Source organism: Polistes canadensis, unplaced genomic scaffold, assembly GCF_001313835.1.
Source record: "Polistes canadensis isolate GaletaPanama2010 unplaced genomic scaffold, ASM131383v1 scaffold_36, whole genome shotgun sequence".
In the NCBI taxonomy this organism is placed as follows: domain Eukaryota; kingdom Metazoa; phylum Arthropoda; class Insecta; order Hymenoptera; family Vespidae; genus Polistes; species Polistes canadensis.
The window spans coordinates 170,021-189,553 of record NW_014569583.1 but is presented as its reverse complement, the minus strand read 5'-3'; the positions used below and the strand labels follow the sequence as shown (position 1 = coordinate 189,553).

Genomic DNA, 19,533 nt, shown 5'->3' with positions numbered 1-19,533 from the left:
TATAGAATATTATACAATACCTCGCAGAAAAAGTTCAGCGGATTTCGGGCAGTCGAAACTAGTACAAACATTTTATATTGTTAGAGGAATTTATTTTTATTTTAGTTCTTTTTTTCTTTCTTTTTTTGACTTTCATTAATTTGTTCGTATCATATCAACCCCCACGTCATTTTTTAAATTTATTTTCTTTTGACATTCATACAATTCATCTTTTATTTATTCTTTGATTTACATCTTTTTTTCTTGTACGTAAAATATTTGAAACAATACAACGAAAGAGAAAAAGAAAAAATAGAGAAATAAAATAAATAATTGAATAGCGATTTAATAATAACAGTAACAATAATGAATTCAGTTAATTTTGCATCATAAAACGTAAAATAATGTGACAAGCGTATGAAATAAAATAGTTAAAAATAATAGAAAATATTCGGGTTAGTTGAAAAAATAAAAGAAAAAAAAAAAGAAAATCATGGAAAATTATAACGACCACAAATATAGAAAACGATGAAGTAAACGATAAAAAAAATAGAGCATCCCTTAATTTTAGACACACTTCATTTTTTATTTTCTTACAACTTACAATCATAACGTTGTTTTTTGTTATTTATTTATTTGTTTTTTTTTCTTTTCCTTTTTTTCGACATTGAGGCTCGTGAGTATGTATCTACGTAAGTGAGTAAGTATGCAAGTATGTACGTGTCTATGTATTTCTTTTGTTTTTCCACTTCCTCATTCTTGACGCAAAAATTTCTTATCTCTCGTTATCGCGTTTTTCTCAACGTATGTACGTTCAATATTTTACACATATATATATTTTTTCTTCTTTTTCTCTTATATTTTTGTTTTAATCATTTTCTTTCATTTATCATCAAGAAGAGAATCAAACTGCATTTTTTTTTTCAAGTAGCCATTCGTTGAATTTAAACACGTAATTTTAAGAAAGTGTATATCTCATCATCTAAGCGATTATTTGTTGTTAAATTATTATCATCATCATTTACAGCAGCAGTATGTGCGTGCGTGTATGTTTATCATACGTGTATATGTATTTATGTTTTTTATTTGCATTTCCATTTTTACATGGTATCACGACAGTATGCAACGTACATGCGCCTAATTTCTAAATTAATTTAATTTCTAGGCAACGTTTATCTTCTCCCTTTTTATCTCTTTCGCTCTTTCCTATCTCACAAAAATATTCTTTTGCATTGTTCTTGTATATAACACTTGAAACTATATTCTACAAGAATAATAATAATAATAATATAAGAATAATAATAATGATAATGTAAGAATAATAATAATGATAATAATAAAAATAAGTCGGTTTAGTTTTTAGCTATACATAAACACGTTTAATGGAATTATTCTTCAAGCTTTGTGCATAAGCTTTTCCTTTCCTTATTATACGCCATTTTGTATTTTTAACATCGAACAGCCATATTTGTTTTTATATTTCTTTCTGGCTAAATTATACGCATATAATTATTTGTGTTAGAGTGTATTTATTGCAATATATATATACATTACGTAAAGAGAGAGAGATATTACTAAATATCGCGTGTGGGTCATCATAGAGTGCGTTTAGTAACTAGTGCACAAACTATTATTCATATCAGCATTCTAAATAAAATTCATTTTCCATTTTTTTTTTTTTTCAAAATCTATCTTTCATCGCCCTATTTTCATTTTGTTCCTTTTATTTGTTTGTTAATTGGTTGGTTTGTTCATTAATTTAATTATGTTATTTGTTTTGTTTTGCTTTGTTTTCTTAATACACATATACATTTATATATTTTTATTTAAATTAATAATACACTCTTGATCGATACGGCCGTTCAGTCTTACAATGCTCGAACGTAGTATGAGTAAAACACTTTGAAAAGATTCTATTTATTTTATTTTATTTTTTTTATACGCGTTACTTTTCGTCTGAAGGTCTAAAAATTGAGCTCTGCTTCTAGCTAACATAAGTGGCTGGAGAAAACGCAGCAGACGACCGCGAAACTTTTTAATTAGTCGCCAGATTTCTTTTACCTTTTTCTTTTTTTCTGCGCACACTCTTCCGTAAGCCAAAGATTTTTCGTTACTTTTTAATTTTTTTTTTTTTTGGTTTGTTAGCTTATCTTTCCGACCAACAATATCACGCGCTACTTTTAGAAAACACACTCGTGAGAATAAGATTGAAAATCGTATATAGAAACAACTCGATGCTTTTTTTTTGTGGCGGTGGGGGAGGGAGTGATTTGGTATTTTCTTTCTATTTTTTCATATTCATATCTTTTTTTTCCCCTTTTTTTCTTCCTTTTAGTAGCACAAATTTACAAACGGATTATTTGTGATTGACTACTAATCAGCTAATTAGTTTTAAAGTCGGCACACGTGTTCTGACACGGTCGTCGAGTTAGTTTCTTTTTTTTTGGTATTTTTGTTTTTTAATATATATAAAAAAATGAACATTTTCGTGGCGTACGGTGGAGGATTAAAAATCCGGAATAATTTAAGCTGCCCTAATTTTTTTTCTTTCTTTTTTTTTTTTTTTTAATAATTCATTTCCGAGTTTCAACTAGGATCAAACGATACGATTTGTTAACTGAATTGATTCTAAAACGTTGTTTCTCGTATCGATAAACCGGTTCGATTTTTTTTCACATTCCTTTCTAATTCTCGAAGATTCTTCGATTTTTTTAATTAAATTTAATTAAAAAGGCATGTGTCGTGATATTGTTAATGTTTTTGTTTCGTTTGATTTGCTACAACAAATTTCTCTTTCAAGAATCTAAAGAAATTTCTCGTTAGAACAAAAAAGAGTTTTATTTTTGATTTGGATAATAACAAAGGAAAAATTTATTAATTTAACACAAACGTAATATAAGGAGTAAGATTCTTCTTGAGAACAAAAACAAATATAAAAGAAAAAAGAATCAAAACCATCCCTTCATCGTATTGTCAAGTATAAATAAAAACAAACTATTATTTAATCGATATATTAATAATGTGAAAAATTGTTGTCGCAAACGGAATTTCGATTTTGACAAAAAAGTTTCTTTCTTTTTATATTATAATTTCTGTTAATATTATATATATTAACACATGTATCACTTTTCTAATAATAATAGCTACCGCTTTTGTTGGATTGATCCTAAAGATGTATTGTTATATACATTGATACACCAGCGATGTGACTATTTGAATAAATAATCGATCACGACAAAAACATCCACAAGATAGAAGAGACATTAAGCTCGGATTTTGGATCCTGAAGCGTTCTTATTATCATTGTGGTTTTGCGCGAAGAAGAGCATCGAACTGAGTAACATATATACACACACATATATGCATATACATGTACATATAATATATTAATTATAATTATTATTATATATATTAATATCGTATTACAAGTAATACTAAATATAGTAATACTTATATACACATATAATAAATATAATATTATATTATATTTATTATATGTGTATATAAGTATTACTATATTTAGTATTACTTGTAATACGATATTAATATATATAATAATAATTATAATTAATATATTATATGTACATGTATATGCATATATGTGTGTGTATATATGTTACTCAGTTCGATGCTCTTCTTCGCGCAAAACCACAATGATAATAAGAACGCTTCAGGATCCAAAATCCGAGCTTAATGTCTCTTCTATCTTGTGGATGTTTTTGTCGTGATCGATTATTTATTCAAATAGTCACATCGCTGGTGTATCAATGTATATAACAATACATCTTTAGGATCAATCCAACAAAAGCGGTAGCTATTATTATTAGAAAAGTGATACATGTGTTAATATATATAATATTAACAGAAATTATAATATAAAAAGAAAGAAACTTTTTTGTCAAAATCGAAATTCCGTTTGCGACAACAATTTTTCACATTATTAATATATCGATTAAATAATAGTTTGTTTTTATTTATACTTGACAATACGATGAAGGGATGGTTTTGATTCTTTTTTCTTTTATATTTGTTTTTGTTCTCAAGAAGAATCTTACTCCTTATATTACGTTTGTGTTAAATTAATAAATTTTTCCTTTGTTATTATCCAAATCAAAAATAAAACTCTTTTTTGTTCTAACGAGAAATTTCTTTAGATTCTTGAAAGAGAAATTTGTTGTAGCAAATCAAACGAAACAAAAACATTAACAATATCACGACACATGCCTTTTTAATTAAATTTAATTAAAAAAATCGAAGAATCTTCGAGAATTAGAAAGGAATGTGAAAAAAAATCGAACCGGTTTATCGATACGAGAAACAACGTTTTAGAATCAATTCAGTTAACAAATCGTATCGTTTGATCCTAGTTGAAACTCGGAAATGAATTATTAAAAAAAAAAAAAAANAATAATAATAATAATAATAACAATAATAGTAATAATAATAATAATAGTAATAATAATAATAATAATAATAATAATAATAAAAATATATAAATACTTATATGTATGTGTATATATTTTAACGATTATTTAATCGGTATGGAAGTGTGAGGTTTACTCTTAAGAATTGATTGCGTGTGTTTCTCTCAACAATATGCGACAACGAATGCGTTTCTCCGTTATATTATAATTATTGTGTAAATATAAAGTTCGTACAACTACAGATAGACAAAGAGAGCGAAGCGAGGCACAGGTATATTGTTTGCGTATTATATTTTGTTTTTGTATATATATATCTTTCTCTCTCTTTCTCATATACACGAACACATTAAACCATTTACTGACTCGATTCGATCTCTTTTACATTCGATTTTCTTTTTTCATATTCATTACTAGACAGCCACTCTTCTCTTTCTCCCTCAGTATTTTTTTTTTATGATATTACTTATCAGATCCTAAATCTTAAACATCATCATCATCATCATTATCATTATCATCAAAAAATTACGCTTAGGTTTATGCAAAACGTACATACGTGAGAATTGTTTGTTTTGTTTTAATATAACACATTCGTGAACAGGCAGTTCCCGTTTTTTACGAATCAATTTTTATTTTAATCTCTCTTTCTCTGCCTCATATTGTTTTCAATTAACTTTATTGTACAAACACATATTCATTTAATAATTAAATTTTTCCCATTTAACAAATGTTCTAATGATAATAATAACAATAAAAAATAGATCTGTTTGGATATAAATGACAATATTTCAAAAAGTATATAAAATAAAAAACGATTATCTTTAATAGCAAAAAATGTTAATTTAACGCAAAAATTAGTTCAAGCGGGAACTACCTGTATGTAATTTCTCACAAACTATGTGTGTGTATGTATATATATATTTTTTTTTTATATTTATTTATTTTTAATTTTAATATCGTATGTACCTGTGTGTCTTCGATAATATGCAATTATTTTCCATTTTTTTTCTTTTCTTTATTGAGCTACCCGCCTACGTAGCAGTGTGTTCTCTGCAAAGAGAGTTTACCTAAGGGTAAAATTAATACAATATGATTTATATTTACATTAACTATCTACAATTATCTACACATCAATAAACGGTTAGTTTTAGTGGTTTTTTTTTTTTATTATCGTTTTATTATTACCTTCATTTTTTTTTCTTCTTTTTTTATTTGTTAATCGGCTTTTGCTGCATCTTCTTTCTTTCTCTCTCTATATGTATTATGCAACAATACATGTATATATTTATATATACATACATATATATATATATATACCAGACGTGTACATATATAAATATATACATACAATATATAATATATTTCAAATCTTTTTACGTCTCATTTTGCATTTCCTCTTTATATCTCTTATACCATTTCAGTTTTTTGTTTTTTTTTAATCATCATAAATCATCTCTATAATCATCATCATTCATCTAAATCATTCGCACTAGGCTTCGCATTCTCTCAATCCCGTTCACATACAATAATTATCATTACTTTTTTTTAATAATGGCGTTGTATAGTCACCGAAAAAAAAAAAAACAAATGTCTCTCATCATTTTCTCGACTAGTTCGAAGCAGCAAGTTTTTTTATCATCATCATTATTATAATCATTGTACAAAAAAAGCAATCGTCTCACTCATATATTAATCGACTTTTATTTCAATTCGCAAGTGACGATTGTTCACAAAAGTGCAATAATAATAATAGAAAAAAAAAAGAAATAGAAATTAAAAAATAAAAAAAATAAACAACACATGCATACAAACGAAAAAGTGAAATAAATATGCCAACTTAAAAATAAAAAATAAAAGGGAAAAAAAGAAACAGGATAATAAACGTATTAATATAATAATAATATAATAATAATAATAATAATAATATTAATAATAATAGTTAATAATAATAATAATAATAATAATAATAGTTAATAATAATAACATTAATAATAATAATAATAATAATAATAATAATAATAATATTAATAATTATAATAACCGATAGCTACGCAGCCCGTAAGTAAAAAAGACTGACGCTACGTTTTGTTTTGAGAAATCGTGAGCCTCTTTTTCTTTTTTATTTATTTATTATCTTTTTCTCATTCTTTTCCTAAAACCTCCATTTTGTTTTTCCGTTTTCTTCTCTACTATTATCATCATAATCATCATCATCGTTATCATCCTCATTTATTATCATCGGCAGCTCTAAAATAAAATTTGTATCTCTTTCTCTCTCTTTTTCCTATCACTTCTCTTCTTATTATTATTATCATTAATATTATTATTATTATTATTATTATTATTATTATTATTAATATTATTATGAAAATCCTTTCGATTTATTCGAAAAGGACACACGCTATTCTTCTTTGATCCATTGATCGAACTCGGTAATTTTTATTGTTGTTCCTCTCTGCTGTTATATTTATATATATTATTATTATTACTGTACGTTTATATACGATAAGGACAATCAATGATCAGTAATTTTTTATAATCTCTTTGGGCAAACGTATTATCTCATTCTTTTTCTTCTTCTTCTTCTTCTTTTTCTTTTTATTAAGACTTCGTCCTTCTTCTTGATTATAATTATTAGTTTTTCCTCAAAAGATTAATTATTTCTCTTTATCATGTCATTCCCCATGATCTCTCCTTAGAGATTTAGATATCATCGGCAGAGAAAGGTACTCAGATTCAAGTCAAATTAGGCTGCGGCGAGGATGAGGTAGCAGATGAATAATATGAGGCCAAATCCTATATAAACGCCCAACATTCCAGTGTCTTAACGACAAAGTCTTCGTGTGGTGCCAATGGTTCATTGCCATATGTGCTACATGATTGTGTCCTTCCTTGATAAAGGTCACCGTCCAACCAGAGTCCAAATTTACCACTGCAAATAGTAACGCAACATTAATTTGTTTGTCTTTTTAAAATTCTTTTTCTTAGACTTATGTGCTTATTTACCTCTCTTGCATAAGTATATGTTTGTAATTGTAATTTATTCATAAAAAAAAAAAAAGAAAGAAAAACTTACTCTCCAGCTCCTATGGCAAGGCTCTCGTTGTTGCCTTTAATGAAATAAAGGTTGTCACCAGTCCAATTGAAAGCTTGGAACCTTGGTGTGAACCTAAAGAGTAAGGACTCGCCGGTACCGTAAAAGTGATCACTAACATGCAATGCACAGGAAGTCAATGCTCCAAACACCTGCAACATCAATTAAAATCACTTATTGTATATGTCTATAATCATTTTATTTATTTTATGATTTGGATTACTGTATCATTTACAAGAAATTTAATTTAATTTCTTGTATATATATATACGTATAACAAATATTGTAGTTGATACTTACATTACCCTCAGTGTCCTCGATGACCAGCAAAATTGGGCTTTCGATTTTTCCCATTTTTCTGTACATACTGTTCAGACTAAAACCATTTTGACTCGTACTGAATACTAAAGTCCAAAGGTAGCCTTCTGCTCTTGCTGGTAAATGTCTGCATAAATGTTCTCTGTGTTCGTCGCTGAGAATCTCTGTTGTACCAACAAGATCCGGTATAATTATATCGTTGTCTAGTGAGACTGCACTATTCGCATAGAGAGCTCTCCTTAGCTCCTCGCTCATAGACAGCACCTAAGAGGAAATAGAAAATAAATCATTTTAAATATTGCATCGATATGAATATTTAACAACATGGTATATATGATTGTGCTTTATTATGATAATTTCGAATGACGGAAAAAAAGTAGTCAGCTTAATTGAGCGTTTAATCGATGTTTCTTTTTATTTATTTATATATATATTTGCATAAATGATTAATAACGATTGGATATAAAATGTAATTCTAAGGTTACTTATGAATACGTTTTCGTATTTTATTTTTAATCGGTCGAAATTTAAACAATAAAATAAATTAATATATTTTTCGTAAAATTATATATAGTTTGCAATAATATGCTCGATTAAGCAACTGATTATTTCCAAAATAACGTGATATCAAAGATTTCTAATTCTAATCTAAATCTAAACACAATTAACACCTATAGGCTAGGAATCCAAATATTGTGTTCTTCTTGTTGTTCTAATTACATTCGTTTGTATGAAAATATAAACAACAATTTCGTGTTTTTAAACATAGAATTGAAATGTGCAAATTGCAGCGAGTGAAAAAAAGAAATATTTTTTCTTTTTAGATGATTATATATTTTACTGAGAAAATTAATAGAGATGAATGATTAAGCTGGAGGCGAGTATATGTAAAGATAAACACTTGCGGAAAATGTGAAGAATAAATTAATGGTAAAGATGATTTATAATAAGAGTATAACAATAATATATTATTTTAAATATATAAATAAATAAATAAAAAAAAAAAAAGAAAAAATTGCATATATATATTTATAATAATTTTATTTATTTATTTAATATAAATACTCACGAAATGATATTAAATTAATTCTGAATGTTTAAGTTAAAAACTAACTATTTTATTCAAATATTTACAAATACGATCCTTTGTTTAATCCAACATCCTTAAATCGAATTATTTGACGTATAAATATATATAAAAAAAGGAAAAATAAAAAAAAAATTCAAGAAGATCGAAAAATATTTCACGAGTCATATGGTATCATTTATGTAGTTTTGAACCATTAGTTGACTCATCTTTTTTAATCAGCAAGATTAATTAAATTGCATATATTAATATACATATTATACATAACAACACACACACACACACACACACACACACACACGTAGAAATAGTTGATCATTCGAGTTGGTGTAACAAACGGATAATATATTCGTTTTATATTGCGTTACGATTAGGATAAGAAAATTATAACGATGTTGTAAGGCTTTGCATATTTGAATTTTAAATATATTACGAAATTTACATAATCAAAACTTTTCTTCGAGGTGGTGATATATATATATGGTTCCTAATGTTGCAATTAAAAAGATATCATATATACTCTGGTTTACGAACATTAATTAAACGGATCAATTGGTCATTATGTTGTCAGAGAAAAATTGTTATTGTATTTATTAAGTATTGTTATTGTGTATTTTAATTAATCATCAAGGATTTATTGTAATTAAGTTTCATTTTGATATCGATGTTTTAAAGATAATAAAAAATGTTTGTATATAAAAAACAAAAGATAAATAATGTACAATATATATAAAAGAATATTTTTAAATGATACAATTCTTATATCTTTTGTTACGTTAAAATATAAAATTGATCATTCAATAACCATAATTTGTGTTATAATTTGAAAATCAAGTAGATTAATTAATTCTAATTATGTCCCATTTTCATCTTAGCAAGGATAACGAGAGATCAATTTACGAAGAAAATAAAATTAAAGAAAAAGAGAAAGAGAAAGAGAGAGAGAGAGAGAGAGAGAGATCATTGTCAACTACAAAATGGTCATGGAAGATTAAATCGTTGATTGCAAACAGTATGACGACACATTCCAATTATCTTACGTGCGAACCTTTGATATAACATTACATACACATATTTCATTATATCGTACATGTAAGTACATATGTAAGAAAATTCTAACCTTATAATCGAACGATAAAAATATGAAAGTTAAGAATAAAAAAAAAAAGACGGTGCAAGGCTAACCAGATATGTAACAATATTGTAATATAGGCAATATTCAATATTAAATATTACAAGGATGGAAAAAACAAACAAAAACTAAAAATAAAACCTTGCCATCTCTCTCGTAGAAAAAAAAAAAAAAAANAAAACCTTGCCATCTCTCTCGTAGAAAAAAAAATAAAATAAATACAAAATAAAATAAAACAAATTATTTATATATTCTATAACAGTATAATATTTAATTTAAATCGTAAAAGATGAATTAAAAAGAAAATTAATTATTCTTATTTTTCTCTTTTCATTCCTATTCGAGTTGTTGTTGTTGTTGTTGTAAATAAAAAAATATTCAAGGAGTTTTATATTCAATCGATGATAAATGTACACTAATAGCGTTTATGTATTTTTTTTTATGGTTTTACAAATACGATGAATAATAAAAGAAAGAAAGAGATACCGTACGAGGTCAAGGTGATAAAGTAGTCGAATTACTTGATAAAACACACCCGAGGAATTATCTTCAATGTTTTTTTAATCTTATTAAATATAATTTTTTTATCTTTTAATTTTGAGAATTTTATTTCAGAGAAATTTATTAAATAACAAAATTAATCGTAATGAACGTTATCATTGATTAGACTCCAATGTTATAAGTCGAAGTTCATATTATCAAAGTTTATTATTAAATTCCAAATCTTTAAAATATATTAAATTTAATTAAATTAATAATAATCGGGGGGTAATAAGAAAACATATGTGTGTTTGTAATGTGTATTTGCCAGTAATTTATAATGGTCACATTTAAAAAAAATATAGTTTTGAAATTAATTTTACGATTATATATATACACACACGTGGAATAATATATTATAAAAATACAACATAAAATAAATATTAAACATATTTAAAAATTCGATCAACAATTCAAATTATTATCAGCACAAAACAATTATGTTTCGTATATCAATTCATAATTTGTAGTTAAAGTTTTACCAATCGATATATATATATATATATTAATTATATTAATATAATAATTATTAAATAAAAACTTGTGAGTTAAATAAAATTTACTCGTAAATTAGTATCTCTCAATGCAGTCCAATTTAAATTTATATCCCTCGGTTTATCTACTTAACGTTAATTAACATGTCTTGTAACGATGAAAGAAAAGAAGGAAAGAATGAGAGAGAAAAAAAAAACATGCAATAAAGAGACACGATAAGAATAATGTCTTGTCTTATGCATCATCGTCATTATCTTCATCATGGACTTAGGTTGATGTCAATGACATAATAATATTCATCCTTGTTTGTTATATGCATAGTACAACAAGATATCCATGTGTTTCATGGTATAACGTGAAATTTGAACTACTAGTTAGACAGATGATACTTGTCAACGTTCATGATGACCGAGAACTAAGTTTCTACATATCTATGAGTTTAATTAAGTGTATATATATGTGCTATTTCTTTTGATAAAAAATATATTAGATCTTTGGAATAACTTATCATCAAAGTAATCATTTTGTTTATCCGTGTTAGTAATCATATTTAAATAGATGTAATCATTATTTATATGTACCTTTTAAACAAATTTATTATGAATATAATAAATAGATATACGTATATATATATATGTTTATTCTTCGAAATAGTTTCCTTTCTTTATTTTCGATAAATTTAATTTCGTTCATCTTTCATGCAACTCTGTACAATTCCTCGATGATTGAAAAAAAGAAAAGAAAAGAAAAGAAAAAATGAAAAAGGATGCCGATTTTGATATCAACGAATTTCTTTGATTAATTCTAGAAGAAGAAAAAAAAGAATAAGAACAATTTCTTACCGAAAGCATTCTGGAAGAATGTTGAAACACGTAATTAAGGATCGGACAAGGATCGGCAAACATGGCGTCAGAAGATGTTTTTGTAATCGACAAACTCGTAAAAAGAAATTAGTTTCTTCGATTAAAAAACAATCTCTCTCCCTCTCTTTTTCTCTCTCTCTTGAACGATCGAATTAGATATGATCACACGTTTATTTAATAAAAAAAAAAACAAAACAAAAGAAAAAACCGAAATATTGTGCTTACAACGATTAATTAGGATTCTCGGATTCGACGAATCGTTCCGAACGATCGAAAGGTTCGACACTGACAATGAGAACGAGTATCGGTGGTAAACTTTAAACTGCGGATTTCTTTAAATGGCGGCCGTCGCCGCCGCCATTGCCATCGGCCGACTCTCTGTGCAAAGAGGTTTATGAGAAGAAGAAAAAAAAAAAAAAAGTAAAAAAAAGGGGGGAAAAAAGAAAAAAAGAAACAGCTGGATAACTCTACTTTTTTTTTCTTTTTCTTTTCTTTCTTTCTCACTATCTCACTCGCTTACTCTTTCTTTCTTCCTTTCTTTCTTTCTTTCTTTCTTTCTCTTTTTGCATTTAATGTCAAGTACGTATATATAAATTCCATAGTGCAAGCAAGCAACAGGGATCCTCGACGACCTTGAGTGCATTATTCTACCAATCAAGATCGTCCTTCGTTCTTTCACTTCTTTCTTTCTTTCTTTTGGTGCAAAACCAAGTGCAATTACCCGAATTAATGAACTTTAAGAGACCTTTATATATATATATGTTAAGTCAAACTTGAACATTAAACACTATAATAATATTAATAATTATGGAGGGGGAAAAGTTCTTTTCTACTTGTTCGAATAATTTGATAATTATATCCGAATTTATTTTTCATTTTGTTATTCTTGTATATGAATAGTAATGATATTGATACTCTATTTATATATTGAATAATATAATAATATTTAAATAATATTGTTTAATCAAAAGTATATTCATTTTATGATATAAAATACTGAAAAATATTGATACTATTTATTTATCGAGCCAAAAAATATTAACTATCTAAATAATATTAACATATAGAAAAAAAGGATAGACTTGAATTAAGTTAATTATGATTAGCAAAAAAAAGTAGGAAAATTATTTTCATGGAAAAATAATTTGAACATGATTCAAATGATTAATGACATTAGTATACGTTAATATATATTCAAAGTTGAAGAAGATTAATTTCTTACTTAATTAAATATCAAGTACGATTTCATAATTATATAAAATTGTATAAATCTCTTAATTGCACACGCGTGTATAATATGTGTTTACTATGTGTCTGTATATGTATTTAAAAATTTGCACAGTTAAATGACAAACACGCCGTATATGTATCTAAAAAATTATATCCAACTATTTTCGACGAACTACGTACGACATTTAATGTGCTAATAATAATTAGTAAATTAATATTAAAAGTATCATTATTTAGAAAAAAAAAAAAAACTGATCAAATAATCATTTAGTAATATTATTTCTTCTAAAATGTAGAAATTATTTATCAACGAAATTATAGTTCCCAACGAAACTCAAATTTTTATTTCTTTTTCTTTTTTTTATAATAAAAAAGAAATAATAAAAGGGACAAGTTCGTAAAAGGTATTAAAATACGAGGTAGTAACGAATATATACTTTCAAGGAGATCAGGAAACGAAAGATTAAATGCGAGGATATTCGTTATTGACAATTCCCGGAGGAAAAGAAATGATAATAATAGTAATAATAAACATTAAATATAAAAAAGAAAAAGAAATAAAAAAAAAAAGAAAAATACGTATAAAAGTATGAGAAAAATATTCAATGAAATTTGTGCAATTTTAATATTCAATCTTTTAACATCGAAAAACCATAATATTGTAAATTCGAATATTTTTCATCTTGATACATTTAAAAAAAAAAAAAGAAAGAAAAAAAAGAATACATAAAGTTGAAAATAGAAATTATCTAAACAATTATTATCGATAATTAATTCACTTTATCGTCGAGGATAACATCAAAGATATTAAAAACAGGTTTTAACAATACCAAGGAGTACGTGTTTTACGTTGCACGTTTTAATTTGACTTTTGCATTATGCAAACTATTAAACATTGGAGAGAAATGAAAGATTTTCGATTGATATTTAGCATTTAATTGAAATTTATGTTTCAACCTTTGATTAAGATTTGGTTTCAAATTGAAAAAAATTCATTTAAAATCGTACATTTATTTTTGTAAAGATTTCAACACAATGAAAATGATTTTGTATGTTTATATAGGATTCACGTAAAATGTTTAGAAACGTGGGGAGGGAAGAAGGAATTTTTGAAATTCCAATAGAGATAGACGATCCTTGTACTTTAAGAAAGGTTGAAAGAAAATAAAAGAAAAGAAAAGAAAACACATGTTGTATTGATATAATAAAAGTGAAAGCGAAAATAAAAATAAAAAAATAAAAATACTATTTGTGAATACCCGATATAAACCGACGCGATGTCGATATTTTTTTTATAGTTTAGAAATCGAATGGAAACGTGTTTTTACGGCTCGCATTGATCTTTGGCACCAAGGGTGAGAAAGCTCACAGTAGATTTACGTTGAATACATCGAATTGATAAGAATTTTTTAATAATCTGAACGATTTATAAATGACTTTTATGTAATACAAAATGTCCGACAATAAAGTTTCCAAGGAATATTATTTTTTTGTTATATTTAGTCGATTATATGAGCGAAAAGATACGCTGCGAAATAGAATAAATGTCAAGGATTAAGAAGATACGATAGAAAATATTATGTTCGTCGAGTTTGATTTTTATTCTTTTTCCTTTTTTTTCTTCTTCTTCTTTCTAACGCGCATTAGCTAATCATTACATTAACTAACGTATCATTCACTTTGTTTTTCTTTTAAGAGTCACAAAAAAAAAAATACATTTTTATCATCACAATGTTTTTCTTTGAACCCCCTCTCGGACGTTTCTTTTTAATTTTTTTTTGTTCTTTTCTATTCTTATAATTTTTTTTCGTTCCTCTCTTCGAAGTTAATAGTTATGATTATTTTTATGTGTGTGAACAAAAAAAAAAAAAAAAAAAAAAAAAAGTCCTAAGTAAAAAAAATTATTATCGTCGAAATTAATTCATCTTTCAAGGAGTCGTTTATTTGCATAGATACACATACGTATATACAACACAACAGTTAAACGATAAAATTCTTCTTGGTAAACAAAATAGAATAAAAATAGATTTTATGATGATTGAATGATCGAAAAATAAAAAATAAGAAAGAGAGAGAGAGAGAGAGAGAGAGAGAGAGAGAGAGAGAGAGAGAGAGAGAGAGAGAGAGAGAGAGAGAGAAAGAGTACATTGACCAACTGAATTGATTTCGATGAGCTAAACCTTTCAAGGTCAAAATGATTCACCCCTTTTAAGGTATGAAAGGTTCCCGAGAAGACACTTCTTGTTTGATCAGGAATTATAACCGTAACTGAACCGAACTCGATTAAACTGTTAAACTATGTACTGGAACCTGGTAACCTGGGTTATACTTGGCCTGTTGACATGCTGTAACCTGTGTAACCTGTTTCAAAACCGGATGTAATACGTCGTTCAAATAAAATAGTAATATATTATTATCCGTGATGATTGTTCGGTAAATGATGAGATCGCTTATTGCAACATTCTTTCAATATTTGGATATTTGAATCCTTCGATTAAGCATTTCTTTTCTCTCTTTTTTTTTCCTTTTTAAATCCATCCTCGTAATTGGTCAAATAAAAATCGCGTGGGTTATTACAAATGAAATTAATTTATGAGATTAATGTTTCCTTTGCAATCCATATTTTGTTCGATCGTGTTTTACATACTTTTGTATAATATATTATAAAATAATACTTATAAATGTGAATTTGTGCAAATACAAAAAAGAAAAAAAATCAAAAATACTAAACTTTTGTGGGACAATTAATTTGATATTAAGAAGAAAAGTAAAGAATATAATTGAAAATAAAAGAAAATAACAATTATAATAGAAAGAATTATGCCACGTGTATATTCTTGTAATATTTGTTAGAAGTAATTTGATTTTCATTTTTCTCCTTCCCACCCACCATTGATAGAAAAGATTATAACTAACAATCCAATTTTGTAAGATTCTTAATTACCTTGCAGTACTTATAATCAAGATAATTATATTTTAACAAGGAACAAAAACTTTTGTTACGAAATTCGACTATAAAACAACTTGAAATATGTATCTCTCTCTTTTTTTTTTTTTTTTAAATAAAAACATAATCATATTAATATATTTGAACAGCTTTCGAAATCAGGTGTTCTCTCATATTACATCAAATAATATTCGTACAATAATATTTGATATCTATGTAGGATCGAACGAACACGTGTCTCTCGTGTAATCATCGAAAAAAAATCACGATCTTGAATTTTTCAAAGTAAGAACAAACAAATAAACAAAAAAAAAAAAACAAAAACGAATAAAAAAATGTTTGTCCTTTAATACGTAATTGGATATCGCATTTTTAACGTTGCAATTCTTGAATTCTCGTTTGCTTGGCGGTTTTATATTAACCCGTGTAATAACACGAATAACCCTGCTGCTTTTTCCATTGGGTTAAATGCCGTTTACAATTCCTACGCTCGAGAACGTTCGTTCCATCATTTTCACTTCGCCATGACGTTTCAAAGCTATTTTCATACACACAGCGGGATCGAGAAAGCGAATAGTGGAGTTTGTATAATACAAATGGACAGAAGACCTCGCGGAAGTGTCGACGTGAACGTGCTAAAATTCGTGTTACCTTTGAAAGAATATAAAGACAAAAAAAAAAATGGCTAATCCACAAACTTTGAAATTTTTTTCAATTAAAAAAAAATATATATATATAAAACAAATAATCGTCAAATTTATATAGACGAAATTGAAATAAATTTTGTTTCGAAGCAATCGATATATAAATTCACTTTTTAAAAGTGTATCTTTAATTATGCGAAATTCCAATAACTAATAAACTCGTTCAAAACATACAACACACACACACACACACACACAAAAGAAGCAAGATAAACGTCGCAAATCGTTGAAGGAAAAAAAAAAAAGAAGAAGAAAAGAAAAGAACTTGTAGATAAAATTTGTTCTTCTCGTAATTAACATGTCACGCGTGTAATATATTGAAAAGGAATTTATTCCATACAGTGGAGAGAGAAAAAGAAAAAAAGAAATAGAAAAAGAAATACTCGTACTCATTGATCCATGAAAAAAAAAAATCGTTTTCGATTGTCGCTATTTTTAAGATAACTCGCATAACACACTTTTTCATTTCTTACAAGATATAATAAAAAAATAATAGTAGTTTAATTTCGAAACATCCTACAATTAGATAATCTAATTCGTATGCAAATATATAATATATATATTATATAAATCACGAGAGAAAAGCACATAGGATTTTTCTTTTTATTTTTACTTCGACTTGAAGTTAGGCGAGTTCGGTGAAAGGTGAACCATAGACTCGACCAAGACCGGTTGTTTAATAGTTGACGTCGTAGATATGTATATCAACGTTGACTTTTCCATGCCGAACAGCAAACGTGATGATATTAAAACGAGTGTTCATAAACTGGTAAAGAATATGCTAAAGGATAGAAATTTTATTGCGATGATGTTCAACAATTTTTTAAAATTAAATCTCGTTAATCAGACCAATTCTGTGATAATTAATCGGTAAATTATTATGGGGGTAGGGAGGTACAGATATAACGTGGGTGGGTTGTAAAATTTTTGACCGTAACATAGAAACAATTATTGTTTATTTCATCGTTCAAACGTACTTGTTTTCTTTTTTCCTTTTTTTACATTACCTTTTTTTCAGGCTAGTAACTTTACAACCCCTTTCAATTTTTTTTAAATTATATTAACCCCCATTGTATAAAATTAATGTCCTATTATTGTTAAAAAAACATTGCCTTATACGTATTTTTCATTATATCGATAAATATTTGAACGATGTTTGTGTTCGCGACTATTATTTTGTTTTTTTCGTATAAATTATCCGCATACAGAGAATAGATTTATGAATTTATTGTCACATAGTATTAATCAAAATTCACACTAACAATTTATTTAATCTAATCGAACTTATTCATAAGAATTATATCATTCTAATTGGAGAATCTCTGAGATCATATCAATAATTATTTTTAGCATGAGATCAAATGCGAGATAAAATAGCCGGATAAAATTGGAAAAATCGATTCGATATCGAAGTAAGATAGATATTAATTATGTTTATCGTAGGATCTGTGTAAATAATTCATTGTTATTCCGCATATTTCTTGGAGGACTGTACAAAAACATGATTTTTTTTGTTCGCGGAAAGATAAGAATCGGCAAGTAATGAGATATTTTTGATCGAATGTTTCGAACTATTAGAATTTGTACGAAAAAAAGAAAAAAAAAAGAAAAAAACACACATAGGAGTGGAAAAATGATCTTCGATCATTCGGTAATCGATATTTTTTAAAATAACTACGTATTGTATCGGTAATAAAATGGATTAACATAAGTCGAAAAAATTACAAAAAAAAGTATTTCACAATTTATGTTCTATTTACAATCATGAATATATTCAATGGTTTAGAATTCATTTATCATTTTTATATCGATCGAACAAATTATTTGTTTTCGACAAAAGGAGAGAAAGAGAGAGAGAGAGAGAGAAAAGAGGAGAATTTCAACAAAAGTACAAGCTGTGTTTAATTTAGCATGAGACGAGGTGGTCTTTACAACTTTACGACAAATTGTGCACACGTGAGGCGAGTTGTGCAATCGAATCATGGATTCGTTCTCGTTCGAATGAACGAAAAGAAAAAGATGATATAATCAAAATATTAGAAAGAAATTTGCAAATATTTATAAATAAAGAAACCAAACAATTTGTCGTACATAAAACGAAAATAAAATATCGTTACGAAATATGATGTGTAACCAATTTAATATTTCAATTTTGTTTTCAGCTGAAAAGATTGTACAAAAATTTGAACAAAAAAAGAGAAAAAGACGATTAAAAAATAACAAAGAAAAATGATCGATTCATGTATTACCTTCGTTTTCTGTTTGAGATATTTGCAGATCTTGGCAAGAGAATTGCTAAACTTCGACATCTTGATTAATATTTGTAATTAGAAATAAAAATACACTTATTTATTATACTCTTGCGAGTCGTGATTATTTCTGTTACACGCGTACAACTGTCCCTCACTTTTAATATCTCTTATTTTTCTTCTACTTCTTCTTCTTCGAAACAAGTATTCTTATATTCTATTCGTTGAGAGTAAAAGATAGAACAAAGTTTGACGTCAAATGTTATACATTTGGAATCGTACCAAATAGAAGAATGTGAGATAGATATATTATGTATTATATTATTCACATGTTCACTGGTTAAAAAAAAAAAAAAAAAAAAAAAAAAAAAAATTTTTAAACCGTTTTTCTTACACTTTCAAATGCAATAATTATATTTACTTTATCAATTTTAACGTAAATTTTCACGCGTAAAAAAAACTCACGTTAGCTAT

General features: G+C 26.4%; 1 protein-coding gene across 25 annotated transcripts in view; it reads right to left on the bottom strand.

Annotated features, from left to right (window-relative positions):
- Positions 1 to 6,515: 6,515 nt before the first annotated feature.
- LOC106784475 (TLD domain-containing protein 2) overlaps positions 6,516 to 19,533 on the bottom strand; it is a 150,822-nt gene continuing 137,804 nt past the window's right edge. For 23 of the 25 annotated variants that reach the window (XM_014744056.1, XM_014744053.1, XM_014744052.1 and 20 more), the window contains 3 exons: positions 7,795 to 8,076; positions 7,477 to 7,646; positions 6,516 to 7,332 (listed from right to left, as the gene is read on the bottom strand). In XM_014744056.1, coding sequence (XP_014599542.1) covers positions 7,197 to 7,332; positions 7,477 to 7,646; positions 7,795 to 8,076 — 588 coding nt within the window. In that variant the 3' untranslated portion in view covers positions 6,516 to 7,196. Of the gene's footprint in view, positions 7,333 to 7,476; positions 7,647 to 7,794; positions 8,077 to 11,908; positions 11,998 to 19,059; positions 19,230 to 19,533 lie in introns of those variants that run through there. The other 2 variants (XM_014744059.1, XM_014744058.1) reach the window with 2 other exon arrangements.